The sequence below is a fragment of the Gekko japonicus genome, unplaced genomic scaffold (genome assembly GCF_001447785.1).
Source record: "Gekko japonicus isolate JY-2015 unplaced genomic scaffold, Gekko_japonicus_V1.1 scaffold494, whole genome shotgun sequence".
NCBI lineage: Eukaryota > Metazoa > Chordata > Lepidosauria > Squamata > Gekkonidae > Gekko > Gekko japonicus.
The window spans coordinates 779866-800070 of NW_015171518.1; the positions used below are offsets into that span (position 1 = coordinate 779866).

General features: G+C 40.5%; 3 protein-coding genes across 3 annotated transcripts in view; 2 read left to right on the forward strand and 1 right to left on the reverse strand.

Annotated features, from left to right (window-relative positions):
* RPF1 (ribosome production factor 1 homolog) overlaps positions 1–1897 on the forward strand; it is an 8222-nt gene extending 6325 nt beyond the window's left edge. The window contains exons 7-9 of the mRNA XM_015419400.1: positions 44–225; positions 307–433; positions 1462–1897. Of these exons, the coding sequence (XP_015274886.1) occupies positions 44–225; positions 307–433; positions 1462–1503 (351 nt within the window). The 3' untranslated portion in view covers positions 1504–1897. The remainder of the gene's footprint in view (positions 1–43; positions 226–306; positions 434–1461) is intronic.
* Positions 1898–3078: 1181 nt separating this feature from the next.
* On the reverse strand, positions 3079–6044 carry GNG5 (guanine nucleotide binding protein (G protein), gamma 5). The gene is made up of 3 exons (XM_015419401.1): positions 5847–6044; positions 3753–3892; positions 3079–3217 (listed from the first exon to the last, which is right to left on the reverse strand). Exons 1-2 carry the CDS (start codon positions 5925–5927, stop codon positions 3767–3769), a joined length of 207 nt encoding a protein of 68 aa, XP_015274887.1. The 5' UTR covers positions 5928–6044; the 3' UTR covers positions 3079–3217; positions 3753–3766.
* Positions 6045–7625: 1581 nt separating this feature from the next.
* The window catches only part of SPATA1 (spermatogenesis associated 1), a 33384-nt gene continuing 20804 nt past the window's right edge, over positions 7626–20205 (forward strand). Inside the window, exons 1-3 of the mRNA XM_015419387.1 lie at positions 7626–7652; positions 12104–12210; positions 19009–19126. Coding sequence (XP_015274873.1) covers positions 7626–7652; positions 12104–12210; positions 19009–19126 — 252 coding nt within the window. The remainder of the gene's footprint in view (positions 7653–12103; positions 12211–19008; positions 19127–20205) is intronic.

Here is a 20205-nt window from a genome sequence, read left to right on the forward strand (position 1 = left end):
TATTTTAAATATTTAAGGCAACATTTTTTTTCATTTATTCTAGCGAAAAGGAAAAGCTCCCACAGAACACCAGCCTGAAGTAATTCTGAACAACTTTACAACACGATTAGGACATTCTATTGGTCGTATGTTTGCTTCTCTCTTCCCTCATGATCCTCAGTTTGTTGGTAGACAGGTGGCAACATTTCACAATCAGAGGGACTATATCTTCTTTAGATTTCACAGGTGAGTATTTTAAACCGTATGCCACTCCTGCCATTTTAATCAGCTAATGTCTTCACTAATTTTGCTCATCTTCTTTCAAAGATACATCTTTAAAAATGAGAAAAAAGTAGCAATTCAAGAACTTGGCCCACGTTTTACTCTAAAACTGAGGTCACTTCAAAAAGGAACATTTGATTCAAAGTTTGGAGAATATGAATGGATTCACAAGGTATTATATTTTTACAATCTTTTAGCAGAGCAAACGTCTGTAGATATATAAAAATTTGGCTGCACTGAGGTGTACAGTAGATACTTCACTAAACTCTGCAGAATACTGAAATTTCTTGCACGCTACTACTAAACATTTGATCTCTGCATATATAATTGTTGAAATTCATTTCTAGACTATATCTACTTGCTTATATTGCTTTAGAATGGTTATGATGACACTTATTCACAAACTATGCAGTTGAAAGTTACTAGAATTATGCTGTTAGCTCATGTTTCCAGAGATGATACTGACTGCTATTTATGGTGGCCTCTGCACACACCAATATACCTAAAATAACTTGTACTGTCTTGGCCTGTGCTCTTCACGGTAACATACTAATTAGCTGTCAGAGAGATTGAAGCGCTTCTGTCATTTTAGGAAAGGGCCAATCTACCCAATAATCAAATCTAGGCCAATTTAGTAGCTACTCAATCTAGAGCATTTTTATCTTGTCCTATTTTCACAACAACCCTGTGAGGAAGGTTAGACTGAGTGTGACTGACCCAAGGTCACCCAGCATGCTTCACGGCAGAGTAAGGATTTGAATCTGGACATCCAGATCCTTGTCTTTCAACTGCTGTTCCACACTGGCTCTCATCTGCTGCACTGAGAAGTAAACTAAGCACATACATACCCTGTTTCCCCAAAAATAAGACCTACCCCAAAAATAAGCCCTAGCAGGATTTCTATGCATTTGTGGTATAAGCCCTAGTGTGTCTTCTTGAGAAAAAATAAATATAAGACAGTGTCTTATTTTCGGGGAAACATGGTAGTAAAATAATTACTTCATAAACAGCAGAAGTCAGTTTGTATATACACACCTGGATGAGCTTAAATGTGTAACAGTTCTCAGTTACTAGCTTGGTTCTAACCAGTTTCCCTTAATCAAACATTCTAGATAATGAATCTGGTAATAAAAACTTGGGCATATTAACATTAAAGTGGTGCTCTTTTACAGTATAATATTTGCTTCCTTTATTTTTCAGCGCCATGAAATGGACACAAGTAGAAGAAAATTCCATCTATAAAAGCATCTACAGCAGGACATGGGAAACATGGAGCAGCTGTTCAATTTCTGGTGAACTGCCAAAGACATAGAACCTGAGTGGGTATTGTCAGCCTGCTCTTATGGTGCAATAAAATTTCAGCAGAAAACGGCCCTGTATGGATGAACAGTTAAACTGGACTACAGCCCTACACATGCTATTATTTACAGATGGCAGATCTTACTGTATGTTTCAGTGGTAACCAACTCCATTATCTGCTAGGAATTTGTCCTCACTCCTTGGCTTAGGAATTCTCAGAGATGGCACAACAGCTTATAATAATTTAACACAGTTGTTTACTGTACTTTACCTCTGAAGTGGACAGTCACAACTAGAATTGTGCTTCTGTAGGTTGTAATTGAACCTGATCAAATTAAGTTGAAAAAAATATCAAATTACGTTGGAAGAATAAACCGTGTGAAGTGAGTTTTTTCTCTCCCAGACTGATCTCGAGGGTGTGTGTGTGTGTGTGTGGTTCCATTGGAAGTACATTTTAAGAGTTACAATGATCTGTATCCCCTTCAGTTGTTTGACTTCTCTTGTGTGTCAAGATACTTAACAGCTATTTCATATAAGTAGTCAGGAAAGCCAGATACAGGTAACTTTTATGAAATGCAGAATGATTAGTACAGAGAAGAATACAAATGTGGAGGATTTTAGTTTCTTACAAACCTGGCTTTGACTCTAAATGAATAATTGCATCCCTGTGGTTAATGTACTTAATGAGTAAAAACTAGCTAGTAATTCCATTGTTACAGCTTTTGACTGAAAGCTTGCTATAGATAAGAAAATAAACATTAAATAAGCAATAAGGGCAGATGAACAGTTATACATAGAGTTGGAAGGGATCTCCAGGGTCATCTAGTCCAACCCCCTAGACAATGCAGGAAATTCACAAATACCTCCCCCCTCCAGGATCCCTGGCCAAACTGGCCTGGAGAAAAATTGCTTCCTCATCCCAAAGTGACAATCAGCATTTCCCTGGACATGTAAGAAAGGGCCACAAGAACTAAGCACTGAGGCAACTCTTCCTGCCCTCCTCGTGTTCTGCCTAAGTTCACACAATCAGCATTGCTGCCAGACGGCCATCTAGCCTCTGTCTGAAAACCTCCAAAGAAGGGGAGCCCGCCACTGCTGGCCATTTGACCACGAAAACGTATTTGAATACAACTTTCGCAAGAAGTACAGGATAATGCCTAGCTGTTTTGTTAACTGGTTGCTATGATTAGATTATGGGGTAGGGTTGGATCCAGCTTTGTTCTTTTATATAAAAGAACTTATACCAGTGAAATGAGTATTATTGCAAATACTGATATTTTTAAAGGTGCCGTTTCCTCAAACTGTTTGTAGGGGTAGATATGTTTAAGTTCATTGAAATGAAAATGAGCTGGACCTTACTGGAAAACTAACTGAGGTGTGAATCGTGATTCTTTAACCACTTTTCAAGTTTTCTACTAAAATTCAAAATCATTAACTCTTTATTGCTGAATATAAAACTGATTTCCTCATGATACAGAAGTTATTCCAACTAACATAGTTTGTTCACAGAGGTAGATTGTAGTAGGTTTGACAACAGTAACAGTATTACTAGCACTAAGTTGGCACATTAAGGTGAAATTTCCTGTACAGGTTCCAATCCACTCTCCTTGGTTTCCATATTCACCATACACACATATATGAAAAGTTGTTAGAAGATCTGGAAAAACAGACAAAAGTGACTGGTGACTATAAGCATATTTTCCTTGAAAACAAATCTTAAGTGTACACTATATATGAGAATCTTACCAGAGTTCATATGCTACATTAATTGGTTTGGGATATTTATATATTTATAATTAAAACCCAAATCTCTACAAGAGGCATTGTTGCTTCAGATTTAAAGAAGTTAACTGACATTACTGCTGTAAACCTTTTCTAGCATTATTAATCTTAACTTCTTGTGATCGTGTGACTACTGTGTGAATACAGGTCAGCATTTGCAGAAAATTCTTCAAATCTACAAGTTAAATCATGACAGATGATCTATGAATTAATGATACTGACTTCTCTTTAAGTTATAAACAAAGGTAAAATAAACTAAAATTATGTCTAAGAGAATCCCATCATACTGAATGCAGCAGGAAGGCATGCACAGGGTAGGAACGTCCTATGAACTGCTCATTTCATAAGACAAGGGGTAGTTTAGGAGAACTCAAATCATGCAATTTGGTTTAGAACAGGAAAAAACTTACCATGAACAATATTGTTAGAGAAAGGAACACACTTTTGGAGGTCTAAATGGATTTGTGCTTGAAGAAACGCCTGTTAACAGGGGATCGTGATGTACATTCTGCAGACAGAACTGCTTTAAGTCAGCTGCAGCTTGGGAAACCTAAAACAGAAGAAATCCACATTCCTAGTAAAATAGTCAGTTTGACTAGACAGTAAAAGAGACCCAATAGTGCCATGGAAGCTTGCTGTGTGACCATAGACCAGTCATACTCTTTCAGCTTAACCTACCTCACAGGGTTTTTGTGAGGATAAAACGATTAAATAATATAAGCCACTTTGGGTCCCAATTGGAGAGAAAAGTGGGGTTTAAATGTATTAAATAAAAAGAAAATCAGAAACATGCACACCCCTTCTCTGAGAAAGGACTCCAGGGGAACTATGTTCCTGTGAGAGATTTAAAATGCAGCTCTGCTGTTCATATTATATGAACAGAGAATTGAAGCTGCTTGAAACACAACAACACTCTATCTAAGCTAACAGTCTTCAATGAGCCCCTGGACAACAGATGGTAGCTTATTAAATTGCTATTCCCAAAATGTTCGACAGTCTACAATATGGTTGCCACACTGTCAGATAGGAGGTACTTTATGCCTTTGCTTACAGCAGTAGCTTTACTGGTACTCAAGCTTCTGCCACTTCAGAGAAGGAAACCTTACTATGGCCCTGTTCGCACGAGAGGTTTTGGGCCGGGAGAGGGATGGATCGGGGCCGCAGCAAACGAGCGCGATCCCACAGCAACATCTGGGAATCGTGCTGTGCCCGTTCCCAATCCGCCCCTCCCGGCCAAAACCCCGCACCAAAAAAGAACCACCTACCTGGGTGGTTCATCCTGAAGGGCCGCGGCAAGTGCGGCCGTGGGATCGCTGGTGCGTCCTTGCACCAGCGCATCCCCGGCTCCTGGCCGAACTGCGCATGTGTGAGCATGCGCAGTTCGCCAGCCTCCCTTTCCCACCGTCACTTTCTCCCCGGCATCTGATCGTGCCGGGGAGCGACAGCGCCGCGGCTTGGGATCCATGGGATCTCGCCCAGCGTCTCAACTTTGGTGCGGCTCAGAATTATGCATACATAATTTTAAAAGGTCTCTGGAATGCCAGTCCTAATTGAGAAAAACCTCCACATGTTTTCAAAGACGGAGAGGGGTATCACCTTTTGTAAAGCACAGTATGTGGAAACAATCCCATGCAGTTCCTGTAATTAATATAGTTGCCACTTTAAAAAAAACATACTTTAAAAAGCACTTGGCTTGATCATACTATTTCTGTAATGTTACTTTTTGGGTTAAGGTGCACTTTAGCTCCCTAGCAACCCTCTTCCTGAAGCTAAAAAAAACTTTAGGCACACAAGGGGATAGTGATGGTTTATGTGCTATGAATGTTGAAGGTTTCTGGTTCTAAGCCTAGCCTCACTAAGCGTCTCTAGGCAGTCGGTTGTTATCACTCATCTCCCTTCCATGTAAGAATTACTAAATAGTGCCTGACAGGCGTTTTAAGGGAAAACACGGTATTTCTAGGGCTACAATTCTCCCGCCTTATAGCGGAGAACAAAGTACTGGCCCGGCTCGTTTAACTCGGAACTGCCTTTGTCAACTCTGCTCGGCGGTCTTTCTTCTTCGGGACTGACATACTTCCCTATTTTGTGGCCAGGGCGGACTCCCGAGCTGGGTTGCCAGAGGTCTCCTCTTATGTATTCTCTCCCTGCCTGGCCCGGTCAGCCATGTCCTCAGTTGCAGAAAGGACAGCGACCCAAGCCGTGTCCACAAACCATTCTTAAAGGGAAACAATACGAAGCGTCGGTTTTGGGTGGACGCACACCGCCGCTTGCCACCCCCTCCCGGGCAACGTATAACGGGCAGAGCGGCTGCATAGTGCTGGCGAGGGTGGAAAGACACTCTGCACATGGCTCGAAGTGACTCCGTCACTCTCCACTTGCACAAAGCAACATACAACCCCTGACATCAGTCCGGAGAGGCCAACTTAAGTGCTCCCCCGAGGCGGCGTAATGGCGGCCAAGGCACCCAGGGCCCCATCCTCTTCCGCTCGCTCGCTCGCTCTCACCTTCACGCGGCTCACGCTGGCCTCCAGGCGCAGCTGCTGCACCACTTTTTTCATGGCCACGACGCTGGAAGAGCCGGACATGGCCTTTTTGTCGGGGAAGGGTCGTTGCCGAGATGACAACAGCGATAGACTCCTGAGGAAGGCTTCCCGTAAACTTTCCACGAAGTTTCCGGCGCTTTGCGAAGTCTCCTGTCGGCGCCTGCGCAACGAGCTCTCCCGTCGATAGAGCGAGGGGGGAAAGGACGCCAGGGTTTCAGGGAGGAGGGACAGCTAGTGTTTTTCATTCTGTGGGAAACACTGTTGGCCTTTGGGGAAAACCAGGAATCCCATCTGCTGGAGGGACGGCTTTCCCCTCCTGGAAATCCCATATAAAGTTTGTCTCAGAGTGACCTGGAGAGGCGATTGCTGTAGAAACGCTTCCCTTCTCTAACATTTATGAAATATCCTCTCCCTCACCCCCCACCTTTTTTATTTATTTATTTTAAGAGAGAAAGGGAACTTGATACTCAAATTTGTCCAATTTGATTATTCAGGCTTCTGTGCGCTTTCCCACTCCTGTTGACCAAGGAAGACATAACCTGCTCCTTCGTTTTGGGTCTTGGTTCTTTCTCTTACCAAATGTTCCAGCACCAGTGGGAGTTCCGTTCCAAAACTGGTTTTGAGGCTTCATTGAAAGTAGTAGCAAATGATGTATGATACATGTAAGCTGACGTCCATGCCTGCATTCTGGTCGCTACTAGTTTTATTTTGGTTTACTGCCATCCAACTTAATCCTACGCATGTTTACCCGGGACTAAGTTCAACTTAGTTCAGTGAGAGACTTATTTTAAAGTAACCACCGCAACGTGTTAAGCTTGCTTTTGAGTACATATGAGCTTAGTCATCTTTTGGTAGGTATCGCCTTCTTTGTTCCGTTCAGATGCATTGAATACGAGCCTGGTACGTGGAATATAAAGAGAAGGGTTGTCTGTTACAGTTCTGTTTGCTGGGCTGCTGTTTAAGGCTCAAGAATACAAAAATACAAAATAATGACAATTCTATTTATTGTAATTATGAGATACAGCTATAAATCCGTCATACTGAATCAACAAAATTGTACCCAATGATGCACTGTGCTGAGGGTGCAGGGCATGAAACAGAATAGTCAAGTAGAGTAGCCAGCTTTAGAACTTAGTTTATATATTTATTTAAGGGGGGGAAACTCTCCAGTAATGAAAGGGCAGTGGGCAGGCAACTGCCTTGAGAGGCAGCATATGTCATGTCTTTGTGAATCAATTTAAGATTTACAGTCTATTTTTCAACCAGCGTGTTTAAAGTGGAAGAGTTTGGAACAGAATAAAGCAGCAAAACTTCCAAAGGTAATAAAGCCTTTAGGTTTTGATGCCCACATTCATTCTCCCCGCAATACTGTTCTTTGTGTGGTGGGAACCTGTATTTGGTATGGGCAACATGAAAGATATCTTGTGCTATGTCAGTGATACAGGCCTTGGGGACCTTGAACTTTGTGGAACGACAGTATGAACTGTTTTAAATAAATAAATACATACCTTGGGTATTTAATTTTTCCTTTCCCAGAGTTATGGAAGCATTGCACACATCAGATATGTTTTGTGTTGACTTGTACATGAAATCACCTGGTTCACCCTGTTTTGTACATGAGGTGTTCATGACCTATAATGTGCAATTTGTGCAGTGTGAGCTGTGCTGGGGGGGGGGGGTCTCGCCCCAGTCCTCATCATTGCAAATGAAGGTCTCAGGGTGTTCAAACATATTGACAAGATGATCTACAAACCACCAAAGTTAGCAGTAAGTGGACCTTAGTTTAGGGTGACCAGATGTCCTCTTTTTTGTGTGTGTCCATCCTCTTTTGGGCTCTTGTTAAAAAACTGGTGAAAATGTTCTCTTTTTGGATTCGAAGTTTAGGAATATTCCTAGTTGGTAGTAGGGGTATTTAAAATGAGATTTGTCATAGTGATCACTAGTTTGAAGTAGTCAGTTGGGAAATATGCCCTCTATTTTGCTTTTCAAAATGTGGTAATCCTACCTTAGTTTCACATAATGTGTTTGAACATTATCTCTGTAGGATTTATATGGTAGTCCTGTATCCATTTCCTTTAAAATTTAAATCCATCCCAGTAATTGGAATAGCCACTCACAGAGGTTTCCTACAAGGATTCCTGGTGTATGTTGTGTCTTAGTTCACATTGCATTTCTCAGGTGACACTTGTTTAAATCCTACATGAACATTATTGCCCTGTAGAAAAAGTGGCGTGTATAAAACCGTTCTTTGATTACTAAAGCAATTCTCAGTTACATTGTCCAGATTACACAATTCACTTGGTTACTTAGGTGATATTTACTTGTATAGAGGGAGTGTTCACGTCAAAGGGTGGATCAGCCAACATTTGGAGTCTTTCAGGCTAGCTAGAAACAAAGTCTTAGGCTATCCTAAAATTTTCTTTTTTAAAAACAACAACCAGCATTTGAAGAACACAGACGTATTATGAAATGAATTAAATACTGCCTCTGAAACACAGGATTTTTCCTTCTTTTGTTAAAAATGGTTGGCTAAAAAAATAAGGTTTAAAAAAAGTCATCGAGAGTCCACTGTGAGTCAGAAAGGACATCTAGGAATATGCCATCCAGTCAGTTCAGACCTCCCACATCAGAGGTGAGAACTAATTTCAGAAAAAGTGTGTTATTTTAAAACTGAATATGTACTATCTTGCAGTATTTTCTGTTGTTGATTGATGAATAATAGTACTTACTATATAAAGAGAATCTTTAATTTTTCTCCACATACTCATATATTTTATTGTCTGCAGTAGGAGTTAAAATATTTGAAGGCTTTACTGTAATATATTTATGTTGGATAGGTATAGTTATGTTGCCAACACTAGTCCCCCTCCACCAGGAACAGCAACAATGGAAGCTGAAGTATCATTCATGTTATTTGTCTATCACAATTTTAACCATAGGCAGAGGTTACAGTTCCTTACTCCGAGTCTATTGAGTAGATATGTTTGCAACAGCTGGTAGCTGGGCACATGAGTGCTTGCATTATTTCCTTATGCTTAATAGAATTACAATGCTGTTAGCAACAGAAGGGTTTTTTTTAATTTCACAAGAAAAGAAGGAATGTTTCAGGTTATGTATTGTTGTTGTTCAGTCGCACAGTCGAGTCCAACTCTTCACGACCCCATGAACCACATCACACCAGGCCCTCCTGTCTTCTGTCATGCTCCGGAGCTTGCTTAATTTCATGTTCGTTGCATTGATAACACTTCCCCGTCTCTGACAGACTGTACAGACTGTTATTTCTTTGGAGCAATGGAAGGAGCTTCTTTTTTCTTGCCATGGGATTGATCCAGCATTGGGAGATTAACTGTATAAATATAGTGGGGGCTTTGTTATAGGGGACAAATCTATTTTTTTCTTTTACAATTACAGACATTTCCCTTGCAAGTACTGTTCCCTCTAAGCTGAGTTAGTGTGAGCTAGCTCAGTTTTTTAGCCTCTGGCTCACAAACTTTTGTCTTAGCTCAGGAAGGGATGGCTCCAGAGCAAGCTAACCTATGCAGCAGCCAAATCATTCACTCACAACTTTAATGCCAGTAGCTCACAAAGTAGAATTTTTGCTCACAAGACTCCACAGCTTAGAGGGAAACAGATAAGGCCAGAAGTTGTAGACAATCTAGTCTAGAGTGAAGTGAGTACAATTAGGAAACAAAGCAAATGTTATCCTCCATAACAAAATTTCCCCTCCTACTTCTTCCATCAGTGTTGAGGAAAGAGAAAAGAGAGGACAATTTCACACCTTTCCCTCTCCACAGGGTAGCCCCCACTCGGTGGCACCTGGAGATCTCTGGCTATTACAACTGATCTCCAGATTATCAAGATCAGGTCCCCTGGAGAAAATGGCTGCTTTGGCATTATACCCTGCTGAGCCCCCCCCCCCCACACCACCCCCCCCCAAGTGAGGCTCCATCCCCCAAACCTCCAGGTAATTCCCAACCCAGAGCTGGCAACCCTAGCCCCTACCCATCCACATAGCTATGAGTCTGTGCAGGTCCACAACCCCTGGGAATCAACTTTTCCAGGGTCAGAAAGGACTGCTAGGAGGAACAGAAGAAGAAGAAGAAGAAGAAACTGTTCTCTGATGAGCAGTTCTCTCAGAGCTTTCTCAGCCCCACCTACCTCACAGGGTGTCTGTTGTGGGGAGGGGAAAGGAGATTATAAATCGCTCTTAGACTCCAAGCAACTCTTAGACTCCAACTCTTCCTCCTCCTCCTCTTTCTCTTCTTCTCCTTCTTCTTCCACTTCCCCTTCTGACACCCCTGAACTATGCAGCCTAGGACCTTAAAGGAAAGAACCAACTTCCTCAAATTTAGCCTAGAATTACTGGCAAGTAGTCAAGTTCTTTAAGTTCTTTAAGAGTTTGTGCCATACACTCCCAGCAGCTGTTACCAGCAACTAGTCTTGTTGCTATGTTCTGTATCAACCAAAGATTCTGAACTATTTTCAAGTGTAAATCCTATATACAAACACATTACAGCAGTTCAAACAAGATTAATGTCTATATTAAGGCATAGCCAACAGCAGTTTCCTCCAACATGAGCACAGTGTCTCAGCCCAAATTGGTGAAACATATCTCTGAAAATCTAGGAGCTGCGGTGGCTCAAGTGGTTAAGACGCTGAACTGCAGGCTGTGGAAGGTCGGTAATCAGCAGTTCGAGACCCTAGTGCCGCATGACGGAGTGCGCTCCCATCTCTAGTTCCAGCTCCTGCCAACCTAGCAGTTCAAAAGCAAGAAATTGCAAGTAGATAAATAGGGACCACTTCAGTGGGAAGGTAACAGCGTTCCACGTGCCTTGATGTTTAGTCATGCCGGCCACATGACCACGGAAATGTCTTCGGACAGCGCTGGCTCTTCGGCTTTGAAACAGAGATGAGCACCGCAACCCTAGAGTCGGATTTGACTGGTTTTTGAGCAAGGGAACCTTTACTTTTATCTCTGAAAATAGAGTCCTCTTGAGAATCTAAGAGATGCATGTGCAGAACCTACTCATACAATTTTACTATTTCTCTAGTTCAGGGACCATTCATTGTGAGATATTTCATTATATCTAGATACAGGGTGTTGTATCCAGCTTTGTACATATTGTTTGGCAGATATGTGGTTCCAACATACTTTTAAAAATAATTTAAAGCTAAAAGAGTCTTGATGGAAAGACAAATTAGAACAGGAGGAAAAACACTTCCTCCAATCCTGGTTAATCACATAGCTCAAGAACCTTTTACACTGTGAACGGTGTAGAGCTCTTGTCCAGGAATGGAGGTTGAACTTAAGGGATGCAACAAAGGAGGGGGAGATAAAATGCATACTCCCTCCTGTGTTGTACTTTTCCATTCAATGCTAGATGAGCAGCTTCCTTATCCCCTAGCCCCAAACCTCAGTATCTAAAGTAAGTTGCACACTATAGCGTTAAGACTGTTGCAGTCCAGCACTAGAGTCCAGAAATATAGTCATCTTGCCCCAGAGCTCAGTGGTGTTGCATAGTTGTGCTACAGAGGGGAATGGGGTTGGGGGAGATAATATATCGGGATTTCCTAAATAAGAACCTGGGTATTCCATTCAATCCATTGCATTTATGGATGTGGATGGGTTAAATGGATCTGTACGCATCAATGTATCATCTAACATGGCTAGCATTAAAAAATCTCAGAGAAGGTGAAAACACTTTGGTTGAATACAATCCCTCATTGAGTGAGTACAGTGTTCCATAGAAACCTGCCCCACACCCCTTTGAGTTATGGTATCCAGTCTCCCTTTTCTAACAAATAGAGCTGAATTGGCTGCAGAAATGTCTGGGTTATACAAATTGTCTAGATCCATTTCAATCCAGTTTCCAACTAGGATTCAGTCTGAGGCTGTGTAACAGTCAGACATGAGATACAGGTTCTCCACAGTTTACAATTTGAATCTTACCATGGCAGCTGGGTATCATTTTTCTAACCTGAAACAGCCCTGGGGTGGGGGTGCTATTTGGCCTGTTTTGGGAAACCCATGTATAATTGTTTTGTTACTCTGTCAGAACTTTTGTCATTGCAGAAGAGAAAACAGTAATTAAAAAGACAGTAATTTTGTTGCAAGAGGCAAGTTTTTTATTTTTTTTTAAAAAGCTACAAAATATATTTTGGTGGACAATGCCAGCTGAATGTAAGATTTTTGACTAGTTTTCTTTCTACACATTTAGCTTTTAGAACTCCATGTTTTTTATGTTCCGGAAGAAGTTTGGAACTTCAAGTTGAATACAGTCTCAGTGGATGCTACTAGCAAATTCTCTTCAGCTGGATTTATAAGGTGAATTGTATTGACGTTGTAGGAAGCACCAAGTGTTCAAATGATTTTTTTATTGATTATTGCTGTTCTAAAGAACCCTTTGGGAGAAATTCTTTGGGATTCTCCTGGAGGATTAACATCCTGAGCATTGTCTGTACTGTATGACGCCAAGTGATTTCAACATGTTTCTCTAGCCCTTGTTTCAAAGAAAAAGGGAGTGTTTGTGATGTAACCTTTTAATTGGGAAATTATTGCAGGTGTTCTGTCTTCTCAGCCAATTTTTCATTAGGACCTGTCAAGTGTCCGAGATTTATTACAGAATCCTGCTACTTCAAAGTAATGGGTCAAGTTGACCTGGCACGGATTTGCCAGCTGAATAAGAGGTGAAAAGTTTAGAAGCAGCTTTTGCTTTGTCTAAAGCAACTCTGAATGAGAAAAGCACCAATCGTGTTTACTCTCTAAGTTTGGATATTCTAGCAATGTCTATATGTGTGTGTATGTTTGCCTGTTTGCTTATTATTTTAACTGGAATAACAGAAAGTTGTGCTTAATGAATTGAACAGGTGTATGTGGGCAATTCTAATTGGAAAAAACCATTGCCAATTCTAAGAGTTATTGTTCTATCTTGTACTTTTTAGAGAAGAGCCTAACTAGGTCAAAAGGATAGCTATATATTGTAACAGAGAAATCCTTTCTCTTGATATAATTGCTTGGGTTTTAGAATTTTATGTTATGTTTAAGACAAGTTAATGTATAAGGTATCTGTAAAAACAACTATTCTTTATTCTGCTATAGAAAGTTGTTAAGTTTAAGTTACAAAAAGACTGTTTGCTGGAAGAGAGATCATTGTACACAAGCAGGTGTACAAATGACCCAGCTGACATAGTAAAGAAACTAACGAGGGGAGACGTTCCGAAATGGGTGCTGTGAAGTTTTAAGGAGTACTCAGCTGCTACCAGGTGTGTGTAAGTTTAGCCAAGAACCAAAGTCATTAATCATGACTCTTAGCATCAATTAAAAAGGGTCATTTGGGAGGTACAGAATTTGTATTGTAGAACAGTGTCTCCTATAGGCTGAACTGAGCTGTGTGTTTTACAAATTATAAACTTTTATTTTAACAGAAGCAGCTTCATAAAAAAACCAAAAATATTCTGTAAAATATTTTGATAAACCAAAATGAAAACTAAAAAAATGGATTCAATGCAGCTACAAGAGCTTAATGCCGTAAGCTATTTTAAAACACTAAAAGAATTCATGTAAGGAGTTTAATGCTTTAGAATGTCATTGTAATGATATTGTTTTCATATTTTGTATACTTGTTAGTGAAAATAAGCTTATAGGACTGTTTCAAAAGTGCTGTTATACTTCTATATGCATGTATTAATGTTTGATGACAAGAACTGACAGTGTTTATTACTGAGAATGAACTGAGTCTGAAAGTTCAGTCAAAGGTAACAGGAGTCTGGGAGTAATGCCAAAAGGAATAAACAAGACTGCAAATCAAAAATAAAGAGCTGCACCTGCATTGTAGGAATGGAAATGCAGCCAACTAACATCCTGTGTGCCAAATATGTGATTAATGACTGGCCAGACAAAGAAATCTGAACTGAGCATGTCTAAGTGATGTCAGTGACGATATAAAGTGAGGAGGAGCAAGAAATTTAACACCCACGAGCTGTGAGGTGCTCCTTTATTCAAAGAAATACCTTTGTTACCCTTTACTGCCTGGATGATTGTTTTCACTGTGTGGTTTATTGGCTAGCCACACAAGTCAAAGAACCTTAGCGCCTTTAGTGTATTGGCAATAAAGTAATAAATGGTAGGTTTGAAACCTAGAATTCAGGTCCAAAATGACTGAGGAACAGTTTCATAAATTTTACTCTTCCATTCACAATCATATTGACTCAGTTCAGATTATACTATATTTTAGGTGAGTAGCTGTGTTGGTCTGTAGTAGAAGAGCAAGATTCAAAGTCCAGTAGCACCATAAAGACCAACAAGATCTCAAGCGTCAAGTCTTTGGACAGTCAAAGCTCGCTTTGTCAGATAACTGGCAAAGGGAGCTTTGACTCTTGAAAGCTTATACAGTGACAATCTTGCTGGTCTTTAAGGTACTACTGGACTCGAATCTTGCTGTACTATATTAGGTGAGTTGGTAGCTGTGACTAGGGATGCCATTTGTTTGATTTCAGCAAGCAAACCACTCACTCCCATTCCCCACTGGTGCTCAAATGAGCGCCAATAGAAAATAGGGTAGAGGATATCAGACAGCATTAATGTCACTTCCAACTAAAAACAGGAAGTGACATCACTAACACTATAGGGTTTTAGGTGGGTAGCCATGTTGGTCTGAAGCAGCAGAACAAAGTTCGACTCCAGTGGCACCTTTAAGACCAACAAAGTTTTATTCACGTATAAGCTTTTGTGTGCATGCAGTAAGCTGGATAACATAACCCCCAAAATGGCCACTGTGTCTGGCCCGCAAGCTGGGCTATACCTGCCTCTGTCTCTTCCAAATGCCAACCAAAAACTCAATAACATATACTGCAGTTCCCACCCAGGATCTGGCTCTCCATTCTGCAGCATTCTAGGGCAGATCTCCTCATAACCTTGATGGATTTCCTCTCCTTTCTAGGGAGTTGCCCTCAGATTACTGGTTGGAGACAGGAGGGGAGGGTGACAATGAGGAGGAGATTAGGCCTGCCTGGGCCTACCTAAAGTTTAATAGTCTCCTGCTATCCAGCCCACGGAAAGTTAAACCCCCACACAAGATGGCGTTCCTGTACAATACCATTCCAAATTGCATTACCTTCTTCTATTCAGTACATTACATTATTATCTCCTATTCCAAATAAGAAAATAAAGAGGATGTATAGCTCTTCTGGGTGGTTTCTGGGGAAACAGATGTAAGGACTACGGGGTGTGCATTTGGAACTACCTGATCCAAAAATATACCCAAAAAATACCTTATTGGTATTTTTCAGTTGTATTTCAACATCCCAAAGATATCCAGGATTTTTCATGAAAACTGGAAAAAAAATTCCTGAAAAAATCCCAGATATATTCAGAGTAGATCCGAAAAACAGCTGAGAGGCGGGAGCACATCGCTCCCGCCTCTCCGTTGTGTGTTGGGATTTCTTTAAAGTTTAAAGGGACTGCAGAAGCCAGCCCGAGGATCATCTAAGGCAGCAGGAAGCAGAGTGCTCCCCACTGGGTCAGCTTTGGGCTGGCTTCTCCCTCAGCTTAATTTAAATGAGGCTGACAGGAAGCCAGTCCAAAGCTGAGCTGAGTTGGTGGGAAGTAGAAAGCTCCCACCGGGTCAGCTTTGGGCTGGCTTCTCCTGCAGACTTGTTTAAATGGGGCTGCAGGAGAAGCCAGCCCAAAGTTCAGCTGAGCCCATGGGGCTGCTCTGCCTGTCAGCTGTTTTTTTTTGCTTTGCCACTATTCCCCTCCTTTTTTCTTTTCAGGTCTATTGGACACACACACACCCAATCAAGATTTCCAAAAATGGTTTTTTCCAGGTCCAATAAACCTGAACCAAAAATACCGGTTAAAAAAAAGTGCACATCCCTAGTAAGGACTGGATGAGGTTAGCATATATAGTGAGTTAAAAAACCAATATCACTGTTAAGTCCTGCTGGTTCCATTGTTCTGATGTTGTAATAACTCTGCCATTTCCCTTTCTAGTCTGTTGCTAAAGATCCTTTGCAATTAAAAAAAACCAACTATTTTAAGGTCATCCATGGAATGCCCTGGAAGGCCGAAGTGTTCACCTACAGGTTTCTCAGCCTTATGATTCTTGATGTCAGATTTGTGTTCTTATTTGGAATAGTAGATTGGAATAGTAGATTGGAATGTAATGGATAATAGAATGTAATGTAATTTGGAATGGTAGGTCAGAATGTATTTCTCTGGTCTGGGGACACAGAAGATACACTCAACAGCCAATTGCCCCACTTCAAAGAAGAGGATGCTGTAAGGTTACTTCTATACCTGAGAGAAGATGGATGGAGTATGATAGTAGGGTCTCAGTTAATTACTCTCACCATTCCACAATTAAGAAAGGTACATTTGCCCATCAGTCTCCTATTTTGATATATTTATTTCCTTCCCTATGTTCCCCCCTGGAATTAAACCCAACCAAATGGTGACCATATAAACTAAGCTTGTTATTCCAGTTTGGTCCTTGCATCTGTCAAACAATTTTAATATGCTGTATGCTACTTTGCTGCTCATATGTATGGGTAGGTAACTTCCATTTCAATGTATCTGAAAAAGCTGCATGCACACAAAAGCTTAACCTTGAATAAAACTTTGCTGATCTTCAAGGTGCCACTGGAGTCAAACTTTGTTCTACTGTAGGGTTTTACAGGACTGTATGGTTTTTACCATAGAGATTGGCAAAAACCTAGAGCATCAGTGATGTCACTTCCTGGTTTTAGCTGGAAGTGATATTCATGCTGACCTTTTTCCTATGCCTTGCCTCCAAAGTCTCCCAGGAGTTCCAGGCATGCTTCTGCATCCCTATAAGAGGCAGATCTTCTGTAAGAAGCAGAAGAAAGCTATTTTGCCTAGGGTTGGCAACAGGCCTTCAAAAAAAAATTCTGCCCCCATAAAAGACACTAGATGTGTGGAAATGGGCAGCTGAAGCTTTTTCATGGCATTTACCTCACCAGGTAAATGGCATCCCAGTAAACCTTTATTGAAGAGACAGTGCATTTTTCTTCAGGCAGCTGGCAACCCTAAGTCCCCCATCTCCCTCCCCTCTCAGTTTCTGATTCACATCACTAGTACTCTGTGCAGGTCCTGCAATCTTGGGAATAAACTTCCCCTAGATTGGAAAAGGTTGCTGCAGGGAGGGGACAGCTTAGAAGATTGTGAGATCCAACCCCTGGAGTCCCCAATCTTTTCAAGTCTATAGGCACCTTTGGAATTCTGACACAGAGTGGTGGGCACATCCACAAAATGGCTGATGCAAGAGGTGAAGCCAACCACAAAATGCTTCTGCTTCTCAATTACTGTTTCCAAAACAAAAGTAGTGAAGCCACAAAATGGCTGTTAACAGGGGCAGAGCCACACGGATGGAGGAAGCTCAAGTGCAATGGAGAAAGGGGTATTTAAAAAAAAATAGGAATGAAGGAGAATAAGACCAACACTGTGGTAGCAGCCACCACTAAAAGAACATTAAGAAAGGTGTCAGCGGGCACCATGTTGCCATGGGCACCACAATGGGGACCCCTGCCCCCAAGAATCCTGGGAATTACAGTCTGATGAGGCACTGAAATCCATAGTTTCTCTCTAATCATAAAACGGCAATTTCTGGGATCATGGAATGACTGTTAATCTAGTTTCCCTCTACTGTATAGATATGCTAAATGTTCTTGGTTATAGAATGCACTGTTCTTATAGATATAGAATATTTTGATGAAATTACCTTTCAGCGTGTATAGATTTATCATCATCAAATTATTTTCAGTTCTGTTTTCAGTGGAGAGATCAAGATGGTAGCCATGTTAGTCTGTTTGTAGCAGTAGAAAAGAGTAAGAGCCCAGAAGCACCTTAAAGACTAACAAAATTTGTGGTAGGGTATGAGGTTTTGTGAGTCACTGCTCACTTCTAGTGAACTTCTAGAGAGCAGTGACTCATGAATTGAATATAGTAAGCTCTACAGGTTTCAGTTAAACAAGCTACTATGTTAAGAAACATTCCTCTAGTTACTGCTTCAAGGTCAAAGACAATTTTAGGAGTCAGTTCTCTATAGATCACAGAAACCACTAATGCCATATTAGTATAATTCATTACTGGCATTATTAATTATAATAAAAAATCCCTGTCTTAATGACTTTAGCAACTGCTTAGAACATCAGAATTATTAGCACTGCCCTTTCTTAAGCATGAAATTATGGTAGTTGCTTCAGCTTAAGTGTTAACAGTATCTGAATAGGATGAGTCATATGAATTGGCAGTATACATGTTTGAGGTTTCTATTTGTTATAAAATAAATGTGTATCTGAAAATGTTAATTTGAAAAATTAATTTACAAAGACTATGTTTATTTAGTTTTTGAGAAAATAGATTGTTGTTACATGGGAAACATTAAAATCTAATTTGGAATCACTTAAAGCTAGTTTGTAAGTATGGAAAGCAGAAATGAGAAAAAACTAAGCTCTGGCTTCGGACATAGCAGTTCATTGCATGGATAACATTCCATTTATATCATGTCAACATGGTTGGCAGTTATAGTAATGGGTGTTAACAGGGAATGTGCAGCCAAAGGAGACCATTCTTCATAATAGACACTTTCTTCTTCTTTGTTATCTTCTCACTGCATTAGTGAGAAGTGAATATTACTCAGTAGGTCCAATACTAGAATAGCAAAGTGAAAAGTGAAAAATAATGCTGATTCTGCAGCATCCCATTCAACTACTTTGTATAAATATTTATTTATTTAAAATATTGTTAAACTGTCTCACAACCAAAGTTCCTGTAACAGGTCACAGCAAAGATTACAAGTATTAAAAGAAAACCTCAGTTAACAGTTTGGAAGAAACCAACAGAACTGACAAGGCAGTAACCAATGAGTTAAAATGCTGAAAAGAGCAAGAAGATTTCATAGCCTCCAAAATGTAAATCAGCACTAGCTAAAAATAAACTAATGGTTGCCCAAGAGAAAAAAAGTTTACATCTGATTCATAAAATTTAAGAGAGTAGGTGTCATGAATTTCTGTAAGGGGGGAGTTCCAAAAGTGAGATGCCACTACAGAAAAGACTCTGCCTTTCATCCATCCTCAAATGCAGTTATCTAATGTGTTATTTTAGGGTGTCCCCTCATATGACCTTAAGAACACTGAGAGAACAGCTTCGAGAGCACCTAGGTGAAGATGCAGTTGTGAATAAGTATACTTTTCTGAAATGTATAGGGGGAAAACTTGCAATGGTGAGTTAATTTTGTGTTTTCTGCTGAGTTTTATAAATGGCTTACAAAGAATAGCTGTATGCTCATGTTTATAGGCTTTCAAATATGTGAATATTTTTCTGGACGCTGTCACCATTTCAAAATGGCTAGTTACATGACCGAGTAATGTACACTGAAAAATAAATTTACTTTTGAATAATATATTTTACAGCTGTAATCCAGCAGATCTTTTTACACAGGGACAAGAGCCTGTTTGTACCTAACAGGGTTTTTGTTTTATCCTCCCAAATGACAGCTCGCCAAAGCCCCAAGCTGCCTCACAAACATATTTTACTTTTGGTAGGGAGTTTTTAAAAACAGTGCGTGGGATATAGGTGGATATCTGCCTCATAATTATTTTGAATCACGGCATATTTATATAGCTATCTTGCTTTTATCCTGCCTTCCTCCAAGGAGAAAAGGGCAGTGTGCATGATTTTGCCTTCACAATTATCCTATGAGGTAGGCTACCCTAAGAGAAAGCCCCAAATTGCCAAGCAAGTTTTATGGCTGAGTAGGGAATTTGAACTCAGGTCTCCCAGATCCTACTCTGACATTTTAACCATTACACTGCACTGGCTCCCCTGGAGAATTCCACAAGAAATGTAGAGCTCTACAACATATAAAAACAATTTCTCATCGTTTTAATTTCCCCTTCCGGACCAAAAAAAAAAAAATTCCTTCATCCTTCCCTGGAAGTTTCTTTCCCACAGTTTGTAGAAAGCCCACATTATATGCATATCTGGCTACTGTGAATGGTTCCCGAAGCAGCATTACGCAGTTGTTATACACACCCTTTCTAGCTTACTTTATAGAAAATGCTGAAGTTGGTTCATAGAGTTTTAGAGGTCATAGCAACTGTTGATAATTATATCTCTGGAAGCAAACATTTGCTGAGTTTTCAAGTTCTGCTGTTGCACAACATAGCTGTACTCAGATTATATAAAACATGTTTCTTTTTGTGCTGGGGAACCAGCAACTATTTTGTAGCTATTGAAATGGAGAACCTAATTATGAAAGAAATCTGGCATGCACAGTGCCACCATCCTCCCCACACCCAG